At 41.3% G+C, this 21840-nt stretch overlaps 4 protein-coding genes across 4 annotated transcripts; 2 read left to right on the forward strand and 2 right to left on the reverse strand.

Moving 5' to 3' along the window:
- The first annotated feature begins 79 nt into the window (after positions 1–79).
- On the forward strand, positions 80–4589 carry kdf1b (keratinocyte differentiation factor 1b). Its single transcript, XM_080532438.1, has 4 exons — positions 80–232; positions 1123–2082; positions 2282–2359; positions 3095–4589. Exons 2-4 carry the CDS (start codon positions 1146–1148, stop codon positions 3187–3189), a joined length of 1110 nt encoding a protein of 369 aa, XP_080388564.1. The 5' UTR covers positions 80–232; positions 1123–1145; the 3' UTR covers positions 3190–4589.
- Positions 4590–5731: 1142 nt separating this feature from the next.
- On the reverse strand, positions 5732–7781 carry nr0b2b (nuclear receptor subfamily 0, group B, member 2b). The gene is made up of 2 exons (XM_080532441.1): positions 6568–7781; positions 5732–6358 (listed from the first exon to the last, which is right to left on the reverse strand). Exons 1-2 carry the CDS (start codon positions 7136–7138, stop codon positions 6105–6107), a joined length of 825 nt encoding a protein of 274 aa, XP_080388567.1. The 5' UTR covers positions 7139–7781; the 3' UTR covers positions 5732–6104.
- Positions 7782–8452: 671 nt separating this feature from the next.
- Positions 8453–12495, forward strand: nudc (nudC nuclear distribution protein). Its single transcript, XM_080532440.1, has 9 exons — positions 8453–8617; positions 8907–8984; positions 9236–9463; positions 9567–9671; positions 10051–10164; positions 10414–10608; positions 10699–10782; positions 10929–11047; positions 12145–12495. Exons 1-9 carry the CDS (start codon positions 8543–8545, stop codon positions 12194–12196), a joined length of 1050 nt encoding a protein of 349 aa, XP_080388566.1. The 5' UTR covers positions 8453–8542; the 3' UTR covers positions 12197–12495.
- A 6245-nt stretch (positions 12496–18740) lies between these two features.
- tbxta (T-box transcription factor Ta) lies at positions 18741–21474 on the reverse strand (the record flags this gene model as incomplete). The annotated part of the gene is made up of 8 exons (XM_080532437.1): positions 18741–18996; positions 19165–19288; positions 19459–19632; positions 19758–19819; positions 19943–20004; positions 20121–20255; positions 20591–20855; positions 21290–21474. The coding sequence occupies 8 exons, from the start codon at positions 21472–21474 to the stop codon at positions 18741–18743; spliced, it is 1263 nt and encodes a 420-aa protein (XP_080388563.1).
- Between the last annotated feature and the right edge of the window lie 366 nt (positions 21475–21840).

The following is a 21840-nucleotide window of genomic DNA, read 5'->3' on the forward strand; positions in this document are numbered from 1 at the left end:
TGTGCTGTGGTTTACCTTGTCGCGCAGGTAAAAAAAAAAAAAAAAAAACAGTTGTCGGAAGCTAAGGTGACGCAATTTAGGGAAGAAAGTAGGCAGCACGATTTTTCTGTTGAATTCAACTGTATACCGGTATTAAATAGGAGTAAAGAGATGTCAACGTTTCTGCTGAAAGGGAAATAACCTGCTTCCGGAAGGTTAAACTACCGAGGGGGCGAATAACCGCGTCTATGCCGTAAGTAGGCTGTGTCAACATCGAAATGGAGATTATTATTCTAACGCCATTGACTTAATGTCAATTATTTGTCCAGTATATCGAACACGATACATGTATGACTACTTGTTCTGAGTCATTTGAAGGTGGCACCTTCACAATGTGCACACGGGATTTATGTTCTTTCTTTGTACTTAAAACCACCAGCTGTGTCGAATGTGTGTTGCTGCGGTGCATTACACAGCCTACATTTATTACATGTAAGAAAAAAGTTTAAATGATTTAAGTAGTGTAAGCCATGTGTGCCTTTAGTGACACTGAAACGATAGGCATACTGTAGGCTATTACATAACTTGTAGGTCCATCTTGTGAGCTATAGTAGACATTTTTATATTTCCCTTGAATTATACTTAGCTCACACCAACCTTGTGGTTTACGTGATGCACCTATTCATTTGATTTCAAAACCGTTTACTGTAGGTAAAGTGACATAATTGCGTACACTAAGTTTGTTTACAAAGCACTACTCGCCTCATCACTTTACAATGTGATCACATCGAAGAAGATTCACATTTTTGTCTTCCGTAGAACAGGTTAGGTCACTTTGATTGGCTCTAGAGAGGATATAATAATGTGTCATGTAGACATTGCTGGTTTATTTATTAAAGAGAGTAGCAGCTTTAACTAACAAATAGGCCTTTTGAATATTTGGTTTTGGAACCAATGTTTAGAATTTTTCGTTGGTTTTCCATTGCAAAGGCCCGCAGACTAAAATATGTGTAGTGTTGTTGAGAGGGCTAAGCAAGGAATGTTGTTGAGGCTAATGTTGATACCTGATGAATATATACATTAATTGTGCACATTCAGTAAGGCATCTCTCCTTGTTTGTCCTCTTGTTGAACCTCTCATCAGGCTAGGGCTGGACCTAGTACGCCATGCCCATCAGCAGCACAAGGAAATCCTGGTCAGAGGCGGATGGCGGTGTCAATGGGCGCAGCCTCTCACAGCACAGCAGCAACAGCTTGGAGTCGTCATTTGAGGAGCGCTGTGTGGACCCAGTGGAGGAGAGGCCCCAGAGCAGGGGGACCCAGAGTGTCCACAAAGCCCATCTCAAGGATGCCAACAGCTCTGAGACTGAGACCATTGGCTTCATCCCTGGCTCCGCAGATTCTCCTCCTGGAGCACAGACTTGTGGGCCTTGTGCCTCCACTGGCAGCTGCAGGACCTGTGTGTGCGGCATACTGACCTGTGGCCTCTACAGTGTGTGCCAGCGCTCCAACCTCATTCCATGCCTTGCCCCCAATGAGAGCTCTCCAGACGAGTCTGAGAGGGTCAACCTTCAGGTCCTTAATGCTAATGAGCCTCGACTCATCAAGGAGAGTGGAGGCACGGACTGGTCTGAGGACGTTCACATCCATGGAGTAAAAGTGGACATTCCAAGATGGGAGGACCCTAATGTCATCATTACCAAACAACCAATGCATGGGGGGCTGCCAGGGAGTGAGAGAAGACCCAGCCCGCCGTCCTTCTCCCTTGGTTATGAGTATGGCAGTGACAGTGATGAGGATGTGGACTCTCTCATTGCCAAGAAGCTGTTGGATCTCTACTCTGAGTACCAGATCGAGGAGCTAGCTAAATGCACGTCGGATTCTGTGTTTTTGAGGAAGTCCAACGAGATCAGCCAGCTCATCAGTGACCTGGCAGAAGAGCACAAGCTGGACGAGCAGGACGCCGAGTGTCGTGTGGTGCGTGGCATCATCCGCATCAGCACACGGAAGAGCAAGAAGAAGAGACCCCAGTACACTAGGGCCAACAGGACGCTCTCCGACAGTGGGAATGAAACCATGAGGGACAGCGGCTCCATCTCCTTCTGTAGGCTGGCCCTTTATTTGTTATCAGTGGTGGTGTTTACCAGTATTGTATGTGGAATATGTGCATATTGCAGTAGACATCCATATACTGATGCATTCTGTATGTCTTTCAGTCGTCAGTAGTGAAGTGATGCTTTCTCCTAATTGTTATTCTGGTTCCAGTTGAACATGATTCTTTTTTGTTGTTTTTGCCTCCCTAGATGACTACAGTGTTCAGATATCAAAGGAGACAACCTCTGACATAAATGCGAGGAAGATGAGGAGGAACAGTGGAGAAGGTAAGAGACATGCAAGATCTCTACATTTAGTGATTTATATAGGCCCAGTGTAATGACTCTTTAGTTTTGACATGGTTAGTTAAACCGCACACTTAAAACGGGTTGGATTAGAATCTGAGATCTAATAGATAAAAGGTTGTCACATTCAACGTGATTTTCCATTTTCCTTATTTGATCTTGCATAACTAACTTCCGAGTTCCGACACTTATTAGTTTAAGCCTATCCCAGAGTTTCAGTTTTGGCAGCCCAAAGGTGTACTCCTATGTCAGCCTTACTGACATTGTGACACAAAACAGTTTCTCTTCCTTCTGTAGGTACAGTAAGCACACTTGTAAGCACACTTGTCTGATATCCAACCCAGATGGACTTGCTGCTTGCAATGTTCTTCCTGTTCCAGGAATGTAATGTAAGGGGGCATTGATAAGAGGCCAGTTCACTCTGAATTGTTGTGACAGTGTGTCTAGCAAAACAAAGCCTGTTTGTTTGCGAGCTGTTAGATTAGTTGCTCTTGGCTAAAAAATTCAATGTGAATCTTCTCCGTCTTCTCAGAAAACTCCTTAGAGTGACTTCATTCCTCCAGTGTATACTTACCACATCTACTGTCACATAGTCACTGGAATAGAGACATACATGGCTTCTCTTGACAGCCTACATTTCCCAGTATTGTGTGCTTTGGTTTAATCACAAATCATTGTTTGTGAAACATCCACTAACGTCTCTGGTTGTCTCCACAGGCCACTCCCTGAACTCGCCAACAACATGCTCCCCCAGTCACACAGAGCCGGACTCATCTGGCGCCCCACTGCTCCGGACCTTTATCAAAACATGATTCATCCTCAACTCTGCTGCTCATCAATTCTGGAATCATCCATGGCTCCATGTTGCAGAGGTTTGGACTGTGAAAGAAAGAGACTTGGCCAATACTTTGAAGTAATGCAATGAATTCTGTCATCTGCATTTGAAGGATTATAGTGTACTCAGGGTTGTAAAATGTATTTGGTTCTTGGGTCCCTGTTTAGAAGTAGGCCTGGCTGGCCCAGAGCTGGTTCACAATGTACATTCCAGCAGCGCCCTCTTTTAATGTCCGCCCAATCTATTACATCAGCGTTGTCCCTTTACCCTTGAATTAGAACTACAGTCGCTGTATGTTTATATGAAACTTGACTCCCCACTGTTGCTGAAGTTCCTTGTTTTCAGTTAAATTAACTCACAGCACTGTGACTCAGAGGACAGATCTGGTATCTGCTGGTCCCCTAAAAAACACTGAGAAAAGAGGAATAAACAAGACTGCCCATCAAAGAAGAGTTGTTATTGTTATGAAATAAACAGTATGATTGTAGATTTGTGTCCAACTCTATCATACTACTACTAATCCTATGTGTCTTTATTCAGGGTTTGCTTAAAAATTCAACTAGGGGACAGATTCCTCCATTCATCCATTTTTGGTTACCTAAACCGTGTGACACTCTACAAATTACTTGAAATGGGATATTGGAGAAACCAATGAGTTAATCCTCAAAAGAATGTGTATGGTAATTGCTGCTCTGACTGTGCTAATTTGTGCCATTTGTGTAATGTCTTTTTAGACAGCCATCTTTAAATATAGGACCTAACATTGCCCAAGTTTGGTCTTAAAAAAAGTAGAACTGTTTAATGTCCCCATTGTTCCAGTGATGTTACAAACAACGTTTATACATATTATCATGACATGAAGTTAACATGGGGTTATATGTTCTGGTAGTAGTATGTAGAATATATATAAAACATGTTTTACCATTATGATAGGGCAGGCTATGTATTCAGATTAAACATAAGCATAATGTGAGTTCAGCATTGTGCTGTTTTTCATTTTGCTTTTCAGACGAGTAATCTAAAACTCTAAGTAATCGCATAACTTTTGTCCTTTGTTTCATTAAACACTGTGTGGCTGTGCATGTATTATGAATGACACGCAAAAATATAATTGATTGATATTGAATATACATTTTTGGGGAAATGCATAGTTTTGTCTGTTAGGAATTTCACCAGGCAAGTATTTAGACTGGTTCATCTTTAATTAAATAGTTAAAAGTAAAAGAGAAAAGAAGTCCAAGAGTCCAAGACAAGTAAAAGAGTCCACTCTTTTTTGTGCTGTTGACATGAATGCCCTGTGTTTCTGTTTTTATTATTTCTAAAAGCATTTCCACTAGGGTGATTGGACACAATTTAACAAGTCACTCCTGCATTGCTATTTACCATCCAATCTACAACCCAATCTTGAGTTTATGTGCTTGAGCTGGTAGAGTTCTGTAGATTTTAGATTCAGAAAAGGGGTGTCAACAGCAGTTGACCTGCAGGCTATGAGAACCACCTGTCATGCCTGAAGTGACTCAGTAAATACACTCTGGCAGGAGCTCTGTGACTGGGACTTCATTTGTGCCTCCTGGAACCAACTTTGGCAATATAAAATAATTTTTGCTACAAAACGAAACGGCCACTTATTTTGTTAAATAGATGTACGTTAATTATGACCAATAGGCAAATTATGGTTAGCCTGGTGTATGTTACATTTTATTTTCCCCTGTTGTGTAGTGAGAATTCTGGCAGCTGAGTGTATTTCATGCTGCCATTCATCTAGCTTCAAGTATGTTGATGATCTCTTATCTTACTCTATTAAACAATGTTGTTGACCCATTTCCCCATGTGCCCACGCTTTCAGCCTACCATGGCATAAACATGAGGTAAAACTGGTTATTCTGGTTCTGTTCAATGGTTGGAAATGCACCTATTTTAGCAGCAGGTTTATGGAAAATGGATGAGTATTGTTGTCAATACATGCATGGCACAATTGCTGAATTATGTTTGGCCTTATTTTTACAGTCTCAGCATACAATAGAGTTTGATTGGGCTCCACATGTTTTGATGCAGAACAGCACAGGTCATGTGAGTCAGGAGAATTTTAGGTACTCTGTACTAGATTGTTTTGTGTGTCAGCAACTTATAGCATTCGGTTGTGTCATGTTTCCTTAGTACTCTAGCAATGTACTCATCCTGATAAACTCGCTTTAATGTGTTGATTCTTAAGGCATAATCAGAAACTAGCTCAAGATTATGATATTGATTCAAAGTAAATATAATATATATATATATATGACAAGTTTAGATTTGTTTTGATTTACTGTACATGAAAAGTTAGTACTACTATTTTGTAGTGACAAGTAGGCTGCCACAAGGGGGAGCTAGAAGAATACAGATAATGGTCAACAAATGTATGCTGTATGATCATTACAACAGTATATTTCCTCCAAATGTAGCATACTTGAAATGTGTTCAATACAAAGTAAAACATGGTCATATGAAAACCTATTGTATAAAACCTTTATTGCATTTGTGTTATGTGGTCCTCTGTGTATTAGTTGGTAGAGCGTGGTGCTAACAATGCTTAGATTACGGGTTTGATGCCCGCTGGGACCATATATTATATACTGATGATGTAATCTTACAATGTAAGTGGCTTTGGTTAAAAGCATAATCTAAATGGCATATATATTTGTCATAGTAGAACAATTCCTAAAATATATTCCACCACAACACTCTCTCTCTCTCTCTCTCTCTCTCTCTCTCTCTCTCTCTCTCTCTCTCTCTCTCTCTCTCTCTCTCTCTCTCTCTCTCTCTCTCTCTCTCTCTCTCTCTCTCTCACACACACACACACACACACACACACACACACACATTTGCCACCTATAGGAGAGTTATTAGTAGCTCTCATCTGTAATCATGTCTAACAAAAAGCATCTCACTTAACAAATCAAATAGATCTGACTGTGCAATAACAGGTCTGAAGAAAAGTTCTGTAATGAAGCTTTGACTGACAGTCTGTATAGTGGACACTGCGAGGAGGATGCGGCTGAAGCGTCCCAGGTCTCCTGGATGCAGTGTGTGGATGACACCCTGCAGTGCTCGCTGGGCCTCTTGTTGGAGACTTTCAATAAATAAAGTGTTGCATAGTCCTTGGACATCTGTGAAGTGCAGGAAAGGGAAATTTGTGTTTTTCTGAGTTATATACAAGTCATGTATCCAATCAGAGTATCAGTTAAGAATACATTAATTTAACATATTTTCATATGTTTGATTATTGCCAAAATGAACTAAAAAAGGCAAGTGTTTAAATGTAAATATATAAATATGAATGTGACATTATTAAATTCAAAAAATAACTGATATTTACCTGGATTGAATAACATTGCACCCTTCAGATATGCATATTCCTTAGGACTGAGATCAAGAGCCCAGATTTTATGCAAGCAGGATCTGAGCTTGTGCACTCCTGCCAGGGAGGGCAATGACCTATTCTTCTCCTCCTCTTCGCCCCTTTGCCCCTGTCCATTGAGAAGAATCTGTCGCAGCTTGCTGGCATCTGGCATATCAGTCACCTCGAAGACTATCCTCTCTTGGGCAAGTCCCAGGACGAAGAGGGGGACCCAGCAGTCTCGGAGTAGTGATAACTGATCCTCTGCTGGAAGTTGACTGAAGGAGGGTAAGCTACTCATGAAGCAGATGGTTTTGACCAGCACATCAGATGCAACTTGACTGGTGCCCTCAGGGTTCTTCAGGCAGACTACCCTCCGCTGCTCACAGTGACAGTTGTAAGGCATTGCATAGTTGTTCAGGTTGTCAACGGTCAGGCCACCGCTTTCCCTCTGGCTGAGGATGTTATACAAGATGGCGTGAGGATGTTGCTCCCGGCATCCTGAGCAATGGCAGTTGGTTTTTATCTTATCAATAATAGGTAACATCATGGATGAGATATCTCTAGCTTTACAGGGCTACAGAGAAGAGAGTACAGTTCTCCCTGTAACAATGCGATCAGCAAACGACACACTCCTGTATACAGTAGAACTCAAGTAGCCCAAGTTCTATTTATAGAAGACATCCTCTGGTTATGTCAAGCTATGGCAGCCTTGAACCTCCCCCTTGAAGCCTCACACATAGGAGAACAGAACAACAGAATGACCCTGGACTGCTCACTGAGTTAGGTTCCCTCCACGTGGAGGCGATAAGGCATATTCAATACAACCGTGACGTTGAAGTAAGGGAGCAGGCGGGGTGAATGACACTTATCATGTTTAACTCAGTCATTAACTCAGCCTGTACCAGGCTACCAAGGACTGACGGGGTCAGACTGACTGCCATCCCAACAGCCATCCTCACCGACCTTACATGCTGGACTGAGGGCAAATTCTGACTCAGGCTCATTCACCTGAGTAATGAATTATTCTGAATGTTCCACATCTGGGGTTTAAACATGCTTTTTTAGTTGCACACTAATAATTATTCAACATACACCCATTAATAATATGATTACTTTTAGCATAGCATAGAGTACAGCACAGTGTTTTATTTGTATAGTATAGTAGTATAGTATAGTAGATAGTGTATATAGCCTTTATTTATGTAAACCAGCTCTTTTCCCTTCTTGTTTTTAGTTTAAAAAAATCCTAGCACCAGGGGAGCCCCCCCCCCCCCCCCCCCCCCCTAAATTTCGTTGTATTGTACCTGTACTATATTAATGACAATAAAGACAATTCATTCATTCATTCATTCATTCATTCAGAATCTCACTTTCAAAATGCCTGATTGATAACTTGTGTAGTATGTAGTAAAATGTGGTCCGAAAGGTTAGACTAATTGATTTTTCATAAACACAATTCCAAAGATTTGCATTAATCTGTATTTAGACCACTTTCACCAACTTGTAGTTTACATGCAGGTTATAATGGAGTGATGAAATTACTATAATCTTGCATAATCTAAAAGTAAAATGATTCAGTTGAATCCCTAAAGTAAATAATTAATCTGAGATTACGATAATCTACCATAATCTAAAAGTAAAATATTGATTAGCTCCTGTCCTGAGCTCTAGAATATTCTGTCCCCCGGTGCATTCCGTTTCACACTGTCACACTGCCATGCTTGTAAGACCATCTTGTTTCCCACTGTCATGCTTGTAAGATCATCTTGTTGGCTTTTTAGTTTGTCACTCAAAAAAGTAAGCCTCTCATTGGATACCCGTCATCAGGGCGGTGCTTGTTTCCAGGAAGTAGCGTTTGTTGTAGCGTGACTTGACTTCACATTGCTGTTATAGCAGTTGTTGCTAGTCAATCTGACATTGTTTGTAAATCAACTATATAGTAGGACTAATTATGAGTGATGATGACGAAAAATATGACGGAATGTTGCTTGTTATGGCACAACAGCACGAAGGAGGGGTGCAAGAGGTAAAATATGTAGCTATTAAGCTAATAGTAGCTAGCTAACGGTTGCTAACAAGCATTTCCACCATACCCAAGGTTGCTATCTCATTTATTTGAGGACCATCGGGGGGATGGGAACTGTCTAATTATAGAAAGCTAATAAAACTCGGCTTGTTGAGTTTGTAACTGACTAGCTGTCCATATAAATATAACATCTTAGCCTCCATCTATTCATGCATGCACATCCAGGACTTCCCAATTGAATCACTTAGCTAGGCTAACATCTAACATGTTGTGGGTTTTATCTCAACAGTTGGTCAATACGTTTTTCAGCTTCCTCCGGCGTAAAACTGATTTCTTCACCGGTGGAGAGGCTGGTGCACCAGGGAAGGTGAGTCCCTCAAGAACACACATGAACAGTCAGGCCTGGTGCATCCTATTCATTGGAGCTAACTGGCTTGTAACAAGTCAGTTTGTTACTTTGGTTAAGCGTCTCCCACTCATGTCATGTATTGCTGTTTTGATAGTTGAAGTACTGGTCTATATTGTAAGTTGAATGTTGTTAGCATTATTGCTCAAACAGGAACAAAGTATAGTAGATGTAGATGCACAGTAATGTTTCTCTCATTCCCTGTCTCCCAGCTGGTGAAGGAGTCTTTTGCTCATCACAGTCAGATTGCCCTGAAGGTCCACAAGGAGAAGCAGTCCAGACAGGAAAAAGATAAGCTTGAGAAGGCTAAGAGGGCTGCCAAGCTGGCCGAGGAAGAGAAGGAGAAGGAGGACAAGAAGAAGAAGAAGGATTCAGATGAGCCCAAAATCAAGGAACTGACAGACGAAGAGGCAGAGAGGCTTCAGTCTGAAATAGACCAAGTAAGAATCGTCATGTTTATTCAAGTGTGGTATATGGTCTCACAGTTTTCTTTTTTATTCTTATATTCTGTTTGTAATGTCTTGGTTGCTGCTATTGTTTTAGCAAAAGGAGCAAAAAGAGAAGAAGGAGGAGTCAAAGACAAATGCAGCAGCCGAACCTCCATCTGAGAACCCTCCATCTGAGAACAAAGAAAAAGGAGACAAGGGGGTAAGAGAACAAGTTCTAGGCTAATGCTCCCCAACTATATGAGGCGGCTGTGGAGGTAGAACCGGTGTCTAATGATCGCAGGTTCAGCGGTTTGATCCCCGGCTGGCCACGTTTCGAGGTGTCCTTGGTGTCCACTGAACTCCACACTGAATTGCTCCCAATGAGCGGGCCGGCGGCTTGCATGGTAGCTTGGTGCCATTTGGTGTGTAAATGTGTGTGTGAGAATGCGTGAATGAGTAAAGCACTTTGGAATAAGGCACTATATAAGTGCAGTCCATTTACCATTCCATATGATTATATGCTTTGTTTTAGGTGAAGTGTGCATCAATTTAAATGCAGTCGCTTGACTCGGGTAATCTCTCTCTTCTTAATTTTTCAGTCGGATTCAGAGGGAGAAGAGGACGAGAAAGACAAGAACAAGATAAAGCCTAATGCTGGCAATGGAGCTGACCTGCCTAACTATCGGTGGACTCAAACCCTGTCTGAAGTGGATGTAAGTTTATTTCCTTTTTGGCCTAAAGGGTAGTGTTGCCCTTTTACCTAAAGTGTTAGTTATGTTCTTGAACACATGGTTGTTTTGTGAAGTACTGTGTGTTGGGTTTATTTGGCCAATCCCTATCCCCTCTCTCCCATCAGTCTCCATGCTTATATCACGATTCATGTCTTGATCGCGAATGACAGTACTCCAGGGGGTGTACAGGGGCTAGGGGTTGGTTTCATTTTTGTGTCCTCTCACCCCCAGCTAGTGGTGCCCTTTGATGTGAATTTCCGGATGAAGGGGAAGGATGTTGTGGTGGACATCCAGAGACGCTCACTGAAAGTGGGGCTGAAGGGACAGCCTCCTGTGATCGATGGACAGCTGTACAACGATGTGAAGGTGGAGGAGAGCTCTTGGCTGATTGAGGACGGCAAGGTGGTCACCATCCACCTGGAGAAGGTATGAAAACTGCTGGAGTACTGATATCTTTTAGTCACAATGAAGCATGGATTTAGGGATTGAACTGAATCATGTTTTTAATGCTCTCAGATTAACAAAATGGAGTGGTGGAACAAAATGGTGACCACGGATGAAGAGATCAACACAAAGAAAATCTGTCCAGAGAATTCAAAGGTAACCAAGTTTAATATCAGTCTGCAGTCCTTTAATAGTTTATAATGCAAGAGAAAAAATATCCCCTGTTTTACAATTGAAAAAGCAATCAAGCAATCTCCTACTAAAACACTCTCACTCTTTCTCCTCCTATTGCTGTCAAACAGCTGTCAGACCTTGATGGAGAGACACGCGGGATGGTGGAGAAGATGATGTTCGACCAGAGGCAGAAATCCATGGGTCTACCCACTTCAGAAGAGCAAAAGAAACAAGACATTCTCAAAAAGTAAGTTTTGTACAGATGTATGTTTCATCTGTAAAGTGAATATGAAAGCAGGCTGCCACCTGTGCTCCTACTGTTTCATGTCAAGGCCAGGTCACACACTGTAATTGCTGCAATAAAAAGATTGAGTAAAGACGTACCATCTTCCCTAGGGACCAACAATGACCTCGTCCATCATACTAAAGGTGTCTGAGGAGAATACTGGATTGCGCATAGTGTCTTTTTCCTCTCAAGGTGGTGGATTGGCCTGTGATTTTAGTAATAGTGTTTTATTGTGTGATTGTAGGAACAATAGAGTGGCAAAGTCGCTTCGTTAGATTGTAGTCTGTGAACTTGCTTAAGTTGAAAAATCCAATTCACTTTCTTTTTTTTCTAGTTTGGCTCTGGTAATTGTTTTTATCTAAGGTTGAAAATCAGCTAACTTACAGACTGTAGATCAACGACTAATCAAACACTAGTTATTCGACAAGAAAACGAATAAGAAACTGTAAGCCTATACGTTACACTTAGCGCTTATTTTAACAGTTTTTTAAAAATCCCAGCGTTTCCCCTACAATTGCCGATGGTTCTCGAGCCTAATGGCCCACAGGGCAGGATTATCCATATGGGTTGAAAAATCAATGGTGATTTCCGTCTTGAACCGGATATGTTCAACAAGCTGCTCAAATGAACTACATTCTGACAGAATGCTGCAGAACTCTATGCCCCTTCCCCTCCATCCAGACATGGAGCTCTGTGTGACTCACTAATGTATAGGGAAGAGGACTACTGAGATAAAGGGTGCATGTTGGATAGGCCAGGACCGTCTCTTATCACTATCAGGGGTTATTAACCCCTCTTGCCCTGTCCTGGTTATAAGCGAGGTCAAAGATATGTTACTTTTGTTCACCTGAGGTGTGTGATATCTTGCCATACATTTCATCCCTTGCTCTCATGGAAGTGCTCTCAAAAGAGAGGAAACACTTTTATTATGGCTAGACCTTTGTCATTGTCAACTAGATTAAATTGTTTAGACTCGTTTGCTTTCTTTTTAGGGTTTAGGGTTTAGGTTTCTTGTTACTGTTCATTAACTCATTATGTGATCCATTTTGTGTTTTTAGGTTCATGTCTCAGCATCCGGAGATGGACTTCTCCAAAGCCAAATTCAGCTGAGAGCTGCCACTTGTCAACACACATCTCCTGTTCTGCCCACGAAAGCAATGGCTTTGAATCCCTATCCAAGTCAACCTCATCTTACAGAAGAACTAAACCCCCTCAATATTTCGTTTTTCTTTCTCACTATTCAGAATATTCTGTTTACTGTTCTATCTGTCCTCTTGAGGACTTGGATTCAGTTTACTGTAACAGAGGCTTGATGACTGTAACTTCCACCGCTTTGTTCTGTTGCATGTGTTGATGTGTTCTGAGTTTGGCATTGTCTCTTTTTTTTAAAATAAATGACTTCAAACACGTCTGTCTTCCTTACTTTTCTGAGAAAACACATTTCAGAAAAATCAGGTGATGTCAGATGAATCATTTAAACCTGGTGATTTTACTGTAAATGTAATGAGAAACATGATGTGTTAAGTGTCCCTTATTTTTTATTTCCTCTCATTTTCTTTCTTATGAATTGAAAGTTTACTGCCCTAAAAAAGAGTTGAAGGCCAGGTTAACAAGTTAGTCATTTTGCCAGCCCTCCAAGTCATTAACCTCTGGTATTGTTTTTGGATAACTTCCAAGTCTATGGGCTGCTGCAGACTGACATGTTGAAAATGTTTTTTTAGCAACGAACCGTGGGTGGTGACCACCGTGTGGTGCTATTGCATAATAGTACAGTAAGTGCTGACCTTGAGGTCTTCGATGTTTTGTACAGCTCATGAACACGTCATGAATGTCATAAGTAGCAGCCTTCAGGACCGGTGAGTAGATGACATTGCTTTAACTGGGTTATTGGTGAGGTCTCCAAGTTATGTTGTAAGATTTAGAACCCCATCACCAAGGAAAATACTACTCCTTGAAATTACAAGGAATGGATTACTTTGCAAGTGTTGATAAATGTATTATTCTTTGACAGTTCTTATCCATATGTAAACTCAAACTCAAGTTCTTTTAAAAATATTTTGTCTTAGATTCTCTTTATGCCATTCAACCACAAGGGAGGAGTGTTTTTCTTCTAACGTCTGCAGACTGTTACAGGGTATTAATGATTTTCACTTATTTTAACATAAGAGCAAAATTATTATTATTATTATTATTTCACTATCCTTATAATTAATTAACTTTATGTTTCTCAGGAAAACTGAATAACTTATGTTATTCTATATACTTCCAAGCATAATGCTACTGTCATCCAAGTTTACTGTGTGCACGTGCTACTGTATGTTGTATGGTCGTTGTTGTTGTTAGTTACTGCATAATGCATTTCCCAATTGAGACAATGAAGATACCAATTTATTGATTGATTGACTAATAACCTGTTTTTGGTCATTTGTAGTGTATAAGTGTAAGCATTCTGAGAAAGATGGTATTCTTACAGTAACCCTTATTTCTCTCACTATACAATAACTCAGAAAATGCCTTATTTGGGATGAATTATCAAGTAGGAAATGGCTTGGAAATCTAGAGCAAATGGTTCATATTCAATAGAGTCTAAAAAGTAAATCAAATAAATCAGATTTTGACTGCAGTCTGCCAAATAAAATTCTGGCTAAATTGAACTTCCAAAGTAAGTGTCAGACATTGTTTTCTATGTATCACACATGCTTGATGTATTCACCTCAACACTTGGTCTCATTATCAACATGGGTAATAATCAACATGTTAATATCAATGGGTAAAGGCCACTGTTTCTCACATAGGCCACATTAGACATCTTGTATCTCTGCTAAGTGTCATCTTAGTGGAGAGAGGCGAGTTTGTTTACAAGTCTTTTCTACTTTATGCAACTGTCTACAGCTAACTTGACTGGGCCTGTCAGGATGGTGAGAGTGTCACCATCTTGCTGGTGACTGTAGGTGACATACATTAGCTTATGCTAGCTAGCAAGAGTTCCAGATGTGTGAAATTGCATGTGTATAATAAAAGCCTTTCAGAAGCTTTGATATTGTTTCCTTTTCTCTGATGTCACATAGTGTATGTCTGGCAGTACTGTATGTAACCCTAACCCTTTTAATGAATGTTTATTCTATAACTGATAACATAAACTGATAAAACATTCTGTAATTTCTCACACAAAAAAATGATTTCAGAGTTTTTGAATCTTTTTCTTTTGACAGTTTTCTGATTGCTAAATCTGTGTAAAGGCTATTCATTTATGAGGCCGTAAGTGTGACTGGTGTCATAATAATAATAATAATAATAAATGTTATTTGTATTGTGCTTCTAGAAGCTCAAAGACATGTTACATCAGGGAAACCTAACCCTAAAAATAAAAATAAACATAAATAAAAATAAAAAGATTGAATCAAAGATCAATCAAACATTTTAAAGAGGTAGGTCTTAAGAGAACATTTGAAGGAGGACAGAGTGGGAGCATCCCTGAGCTCACTGGACACAGCATTCCAGAGGCGGGGAGCCGCAATGCAGAAGGCCCCCCAGGTTTTGAGCCTTGCTCTGGTGTAGCTAGATTCAGGTTTTCACAATATAACAAAAGAAGATGAGAGTACTTTTAGCCTGCTCATTTTCTCAATCACTAACAAGAGTTAGTCAGAGGTCCTCCTTGCATTCACCAGAGGCTCTTGTTCCAGAATTAGCAGCCTGAGTACACTTACTGAGTACTGAGTACACTCAGCCAAAGGACTGCCTGGCCTGCTGTGGGGTGGGGTTGGTGGGTGTATGACTGGCAGAGGTTGAGGGCAGGGGGAGAGGTAGAGCCCACTCAGCTGAGAGCAATGTCTCACCCAGGTATGAGAATTTCTTCATTAACGAAGACACACAGACATCTGAGGATGGGGTTGGCAGGGTGGGGGTATGCGGGCGAGGGGGGGTGGTCTGCAAACACACCGCCCCCTCTACTCCGCTGACTAGCTGTTCCAGACTTGACGACTTGTTTTTTGGCGGCGGCCTCTCATAAATCACCCAGAAGCCCTTGCTCCATGACTCACCGTCATAATCATGGTGTTTGCAGAGGCCTCTCTCTCTTACACTGCTTGCTTTGCAAAATATTCCTGGAAATTGAGGAATACGTGAGAGGACACCTAGCCTAAGAGAATGCCCGTCTCTGCTCTAGAGAAATTCATTGTCAGGAGCTTATTAGTTGATCTGAGAATAACAGCTTGATGGAGGTCTGTCAATGAATCCCCAAACAAATGGTTATGGTAGCTGTAAAGTGTCAATACCTGGAAAACTATACTAACAGGAGAACTCTGTGCGCAGTCCAACTTCCCATAATGAGTTGCCAGTCTGAATACAACACAATGAAGCTTATCAAACTTAATTTGCTTTTGGTGTTTGGGATCCACACACCCGCCCTCCACACCTGGGTGCTGGGCACACTCTGTAGAGCGTATTTGGATCACACACACACACACACTTCCAGGGGTGGAGAGGAGACCTCTGGGTAAAGACAATCTCCAATTATCAATTAACAAGGACCAACAGAGACTGCAGGCCACAGCGTGCTGAGCAGCTCACCCACACTGTGTGCTCAGCCCTCCAGAAGGACAAAGGCTGCAGTCACTGACTGTCTCTAGCTACACACTCATCCCATAACAGACCAGGAGGAGATGACTTCAGCCCAGCAGGGCCTGTTTACCACTCATAGGCTGAGCAAAGTCTCAGCTTGTGCAGCTCAATCAGCAAACATCCTCCTCATCCAGGAGGAGTATCCATAAACAGTCTTACACACACATTAACACACACACACACACACACACACACACGCACACACACACGCACACACACACACACACACACACACACGCACACACACACACACACACACACACACACTGAAAGATACAAACGTCATGTTGGTTCATACTTAACACATCTAACACAACTGCTTTTATTGTTAGTCAAATTGTCATTGATAGAGAACCTTAAGAATCTTATTGTTTAAAACAATTCATACTGTATGTTATACAGTATGAACCAACATTGCGTCTATAGATTTTCACATATTCAATTCAGAAAATCTTTCGACCTTTCAGTCCTTCTGATTGTGAGACAGTTCCATGTGATAGTCACGGCTCCTTGAAGCAGCAGTAAAAGTGGAGGTATTCTGAGGACTGCCGTTTCATGGGGAGCCTCTGCTCCAGAGTTCAGTACACAAGGCTGCTGTCATCAGCCATGCCAGCTGCATGTCACATTGCTCCTTCATTACTGTTTGCTGGTGGCCCTGTGACCCTGCAGCCTTCATTTGCGCCCTGGTGTGGAACACTCCATCATAGCCCTAAGACCACCACTCTTCGGGCCTGTCAGACCGCTCTGGTGATGTAACTGGTATACATAAACTTAGCAACCTAAACCGATGTCCATCACAATTTATTCGGTCTTCAATTATTTAATCATTTTCATTTTCCCAGTCTTTGTTTTTTCCCTCTACCAAAAGGTGTCTCCATACTGCAATTGATATTGGTGTTGTTATATGTCACTATGACTTTTGTTGTTTCTGTTACCGTGGTTGTGTTATTTCTCACATTTCAAATGTTTATTTGTAACTGATTGTACGTACCACATTATCTAGACAAAATTACTACAATAAAATACCTTGTCAATACCTACGCACAATAAGAAAGTATATATTTGTGGTTATCATTTTTAAGAAGTTGGGGAATATTGATATGGCCAAAGATAGAAAAGATTATTTTACCATCAGTTTCACCTAATACACTGCTAAAGACAAATGCCATGAGTAAATCATTTACATTTAAAAAACACAAAGACAGAAATCCATTAAGACAAGGCAGAGACAGTACGTTCAATGACACTTTGAGGTATTATTGGTTTTCATTTTCATTCTCTCCCCAGTGCTAGATGGTTTGGCATGTTGGCATATTGACATTTTGGGTTAATCTACTTTTTGTTCAATGACATGGAATTCTAAATGTGTTAGCCGTGTGTCACACCTTTATGCAGATTGTAACAAAGGAGTGTAAGCGATGGAAACCCCTCATATGGATTCCTGAACCTGCACAGTTCTCCCACTACTTGTTACTTCTATTACAGAGTCATTCAAAGTCAGTCAAAGAGTCAAGATTTACTTTGCATAGCTGTGCTGCCGGTGCTGTTTTTAGAATGCTCATATAGAACAAAAGATTATTGAATTTGGATGTAGCAGAGCACAACATCAGTGTAGGTAGAGGGATCCATCCATCCTGTTATCAATTTAAAAGCAATTCTCTTATCATTCATCTTTTTTGAATGTGTGAATGTTGAATGTAGCATTTAGTTGCCCATATCATTTGAGTAGTTGTGATAATCTGTTGATACATTTTTGAGTTCCGATGATAAGCAATGTTATGAAACAAAGCGTTTGTGTCAATCAATATCAGTTCAGGTTTATATTGACCCACAGTATTTGTTCTAAAATATCCATAGCTCATGGATAGACAACAGATGCCTCATTTTGGGGGATTTTCTGTTTTATGTTTCTTGATGAGCATTCCTTGTTGCTAAATATTCCTTAATTGTTAAACAGAGGGAAAGGGTCGATAAATCACTTCAGGTTTACTCCATAAGAATGGGAAGGCCATGTATGTATGTATGTATGAAAGAGAAACTCTACAGACCACATGAAACAATATTTGAGAAAAACAAAGGGACTTTTAATTTATTATTAAAATGACATAAATAAAACTCACAATGAGTCCAACAAATACAAATAGATAGATATGTACATGAGATTTTTGCCAGGAAGGGAATGTACACAGAGCTTTTGGAGCTACGTCTCAGGGACATGCTGTGTGAGGATACAAGGCACTTTGTTTCCTTCAGACTACGAAAAGCACACATTGACATTGGAACCAAATAAAGGTATATTTATATGGCAAACAATGAAAATGGAAGTTAATTTATTCTATATACACACATATACACATTTATTTAGGTTAGGTCAACACATTATTTCACCTTATTTATCTTTGTAACAACAACAACAACAACAACAGCAACAACAACAACAACACTGCACATAACAGGAGACAATCAACCATAAGTATTGGCCCCTTTAGTGAGGTTGTGGGGGGTGACTTCATGAAATTTAACTTACATGAAGTACTTAGCTAGTGATCAATCAGAACAATCGGAACATGGGGTCTGTGGGAGATTGTCTCATGCCAGTGTATGATTGTCTAGGAGTAATTGTATACTACAATATTGAAGCATAGTAACATTAACCAACTAATTGGATGATGGGGAAGTTATCTCATATCCCATTTATGGGCCTTCAGATTGTCTTTCGCTTGGAATTGCACTTGGGGAGTGAACGGCTCCCTTCCACAGAGACAGCTTGTGTGTAACTTTAGAATGGACAATCTCTGCACTTTGACTTATAGGGTCTTCGGAATGGATAGCCATAGCATTCTAGAACACAAGGCCCGAGAGGACCCTAGTCTCTCAGCTTGAGATTGGTCTTCTGAGATGGTCCGCCCTTCCCAAGCTATCTGTCCACTTGGCATGTCTTTGCATTGCTTAAAAGCCTCCTGCTTTCAGAGCTGATTGTCGGCCAGCAGAATGGTCAAAGGTGATGAGGACGATGGCAGTGGGTCGATGATGCTCAGTAGCTCTGAGCCACCGGTGCCCAGGACGCAGTGAGCCTGGCGATGGAGCTCTCAAACTGGGCTTCTTGCACTCCCACCTCAGTCAGGCTGGGGTCGTACATGGAGGGCGAGGAGACGGGCAGCGATGAGGTCAGGCCAGAGTAGGACGAGCCTCTCAGGAACTGAGAGGTCAGGCCGCCTGCAATTGACCCAGGGGCAGATCCTGAAGGGGTGAGGGTGGTACCAGCCACGGACCACAAGCTAGGATACTGGCTGTGGGAGGAGAGGAAGAAGTAATGGGTCAGATTACAATTAAGATGGATCTGGTTGGTTGTTTATAATAGGGGTACTTGATAGTATAGTATTGATAGTGAGACCAAAATTCTATATTTAAACTGTTCTTCGACTTCTATTGTTCAACTGTGATCAGGCGAGGCTTACCTGGAGTTGGAGGTGGAGTTGGTGGTGTGGCCCAGAGTGCCCATCCCAGTGGAGTTGGGGATCTGCAGGGCTGACCAGCTGTCATGGGTGGGTAGGGTTCCTGATGAGTTGTCCATGTAGTTGTCTGAAAATAAAGTGGGGACCGGTGCAGTGTTAAAGACAGTATATTTCACACAAAACACTGTTCTGTTGAAAATCAATCACACATAAAAATCCAGGAAATTCACTCAATTGTGTACGCAGTGATCTATGGCCAACTAAAGCACTTGTGGAGTGCAAAGCGGATGGTCTTACTTGTGCTGGCGCTGCGGTGGGGGTAGTGGCTTGGGTATGGGGCAGCCCTATGGCCTCTCAAGCTGGAGTACCTCTCACAGTAGGAACCAGAGGAATGGCCTGGAGCCGCACTGAACTGAGGGGGGCTACTGTTGGGGCAAATAGGGCCGTTGCCAGGTAGGAACCAACCACCAACTGTGGGGAAAAGGTGTGTTAAACAAATGCTTTGTGAATACATTTCGGGGATTAACAATGATAGTTAGTTAAGTACATCCATTCTCAATTGACAGAAGTGTGTTTTGAGTGCTTGAAGTGCTTACGTTGAGAATATCCAGATTGCTGACTGTCGCCACTATGGTCTGGAACATCCTTATGATCACTCCTGCAATTCCAAAAATAAGAATTTTTACAACCATAGAAAACAACTAAATTGAAAAAGGCTCATAATAGTACAGGCCTAACTTCAGTTCCTGGCAAAATATCAGGCATAAAATCCTCCTCTCACCTCTCTTTGGCATCAAGGAACGCTTTAGCGAATGGGTTGTGCTTAATCTTCAGCGCAGTTATCTAAAGGGTAGATTAATATGGCAATTGTTAATGTTTCACTTTCCTATAGTTTGTGTTTCACATAATAAATAGTTAATCATGTAAAATATTGGAATGCTTTAATCAGGGCAACCCACCTCTTCATTTTGGTAAGCAGTGACAGCGATGAACTGTGTCTCAGGGAACGACTGGCTGCTGATCATTTTCTGAATCCCTCCGACCTTCACAATGTGTATCCTTGGCTCATACTTGTGCAGCGAATTCAACATGATCTGAAACAAAACATACACTTGTTCAATATTACAATACAGCACAATCAGAACCATAAAAATGAAATTTCAAGAACAAATGAGGATAAATCAATAGAACCATGTTGCCATATGCAATAAAGGCCATTGACAAAATATATTTGCCATATTGTGAGGATCGTCTTTTTCCTCAATAAAGAATAATAAAGAATAACTTTGTAATGCAGCCCAGCAGGAAATAACATAATTAGTTTTGACAGTAGTATCTGAAGGACATAGCCTACATTAATATGCATACTGAAAATAAGAACAAAACAAAGTGAAAGGGGCGACAAAAACAAATTGGGCTTCCGCTTTACCTGTCCTCCCCCGTTGAGTTTATTGGACAGCTTGACTTTGCTGAACGAGACAGGCGCTTTCATCCAGTGCGCACCAAAGTTTGGCGAATCTGGGTGGATATATACGCAACTTGGGCTCTGGGGCTCGGGTTTGCCCCCAGGAACCCACTCGCCATTAACGTATTTCCAACGGTTGTTGTCTGCCGCCACGAAATCCAAGAGGACGGAATACATCGCATTTGGATCCAATCCGGACACGCTCGCTCTTAGCACTGGAAACATCCGCCTGTAAGTTGCAATTACATAATTATTATACCATCAATGTCAACATGAAAATATAACCATTTGTCCGTTTGTGAAGTCTGTTATTGTTATGTCATTTGTTGTTTAACAAAAGTCACCATGTAAAACATTGGATATGATTGCGTTACTTACAGTAGGCCATTTAGGCCTAGGCTATATGAAATTGGACTACCTCATTAGGCAAAAATGATTATACAATTCTAGTTGCTGTGGTTGTTCCAGGGTGGATTGGAATGTTCTCAAAAGCAGCAATTGGCCTATTGACTATCAAATCCTCTGCGCATCAGTTGGCCTTAGAATAATGCCTAAATAAACCACAATTCCAACTCAAGAGTAATTGTGCTCCTAGTGAAGAAGGAATATTGACCTCTTAGGCCATTTTTAGAACCAGGGCAAATAATAAAACAGGAACTATACCTTCCAGTCTTCGTGACAATCATTTCATTCGTGAGTTCTTTAAATTTGGTCCATAATTCCGCATCATCTAGTCCGAGTTTAATATCCCGCTCGGAGGCATCGCCTTTTTCGCTACCCTTCTGAAACTCGCTTTCGACGGCGCTAAGGAGATGGTCAAGTCGCTGGTCAGGGTTTGAAGAAGTCATATTTCCGAAGATGGTCTTCTTTTTTGAGATCCGCAAAAGTTGGTTGTTGGGATAAGAGGATTCACTGACTTGTTGAGTTTTGACAGTGAGATAAGTTGTACTGACTGGGAGCCCTGAGGCCTGATAATTTAAGGCCCCCCAGGGACCACATGGGGATAGTGGGCGTGGTGTTGTGTTGTAGACCACGCCCTCATGGCCTAGCCGTCTCGGCCGGCAGGCACGTCTCCTTTCAGGTCTCATACGCAAGAAGCTCATTATTGCTACAACAGGCTTGAGCATTGATAATACATCGTTTTTAATATCAGGAGTGGTTGAAATAATTTGTATTTTATTTTACAGCAACCAGATTTTTAAAATGTCCCCTGC

The sequence above is a fragment of the Nansenia antarctica genome (assembly GCF_963989245.1).
Source record: "Nansenia antarctica genome assembly, chromosome: 5".
NCBI classification, from domain to species: Eukaryota; Metazoa; Chordata; class Actinopteri; order Argentiniformes; family Microstomatidae; genus Nansenia; species Nansenia antarctica.

Bases quoted from the DNA above. Each gene is read 5' to 3' on its own strand.
- kdf1b (XM_080532438.1), top strand. From the start codon at position 1,146: ATGCCCATCAGCAGCACAAGGAAATCCTGGTCAGAGGCGGATGGCGGT. The intron at 2,083-2,281 runs GTAGGCTGGCCC...TTGCCTCCCTAG, and splicing joins CAGCGGCTCCATCTCCTTCT to ATGACTACAGTGTTCAGATA. The intron at 2,360-3,094 runs GTAAGAGACATG...TTGTCTCCACAG, and splicing joins GAGGAGGAACAGTGGAGAAG to GCCACTCCCTGAACTCGCCA.
- nr0b2b (XM_080532441.1), bottom strand. From the start codon at position 7,138: ATGATGTTACCTATTATTGATAAGATAAAAACCAACTGCCATTGCTCA. The intron at 6,359-6,567 runs GTAAATATCAGT...TGCACTTCACAG, and splicing joins TGCAATGTTATTCAATCCAG to ATGTCCAAGGACTATGCAAC.
- nudc (XM_080532440.1), top strand. From the start codon at position 8,543: ATGAGTGATGATGACGAAAAATATGACGGAATGTTGCTTGTTATGGCA. The intron at 9,464-9,566 runs GTAAGAATCGTC...CTATTGTTTTAG, and splicing joins TTCAGTCTGAAATAGACCAA to CAAAAGGAGCAAAAAGAGAA. The intron at 10,165-10,413 runs GTAAGTTTATTT...TCTCACCCCCAG, and splicing joins AAACCCTGTCTGAAGTGGAT to CTAGTGGTGCCCTTTGATGT.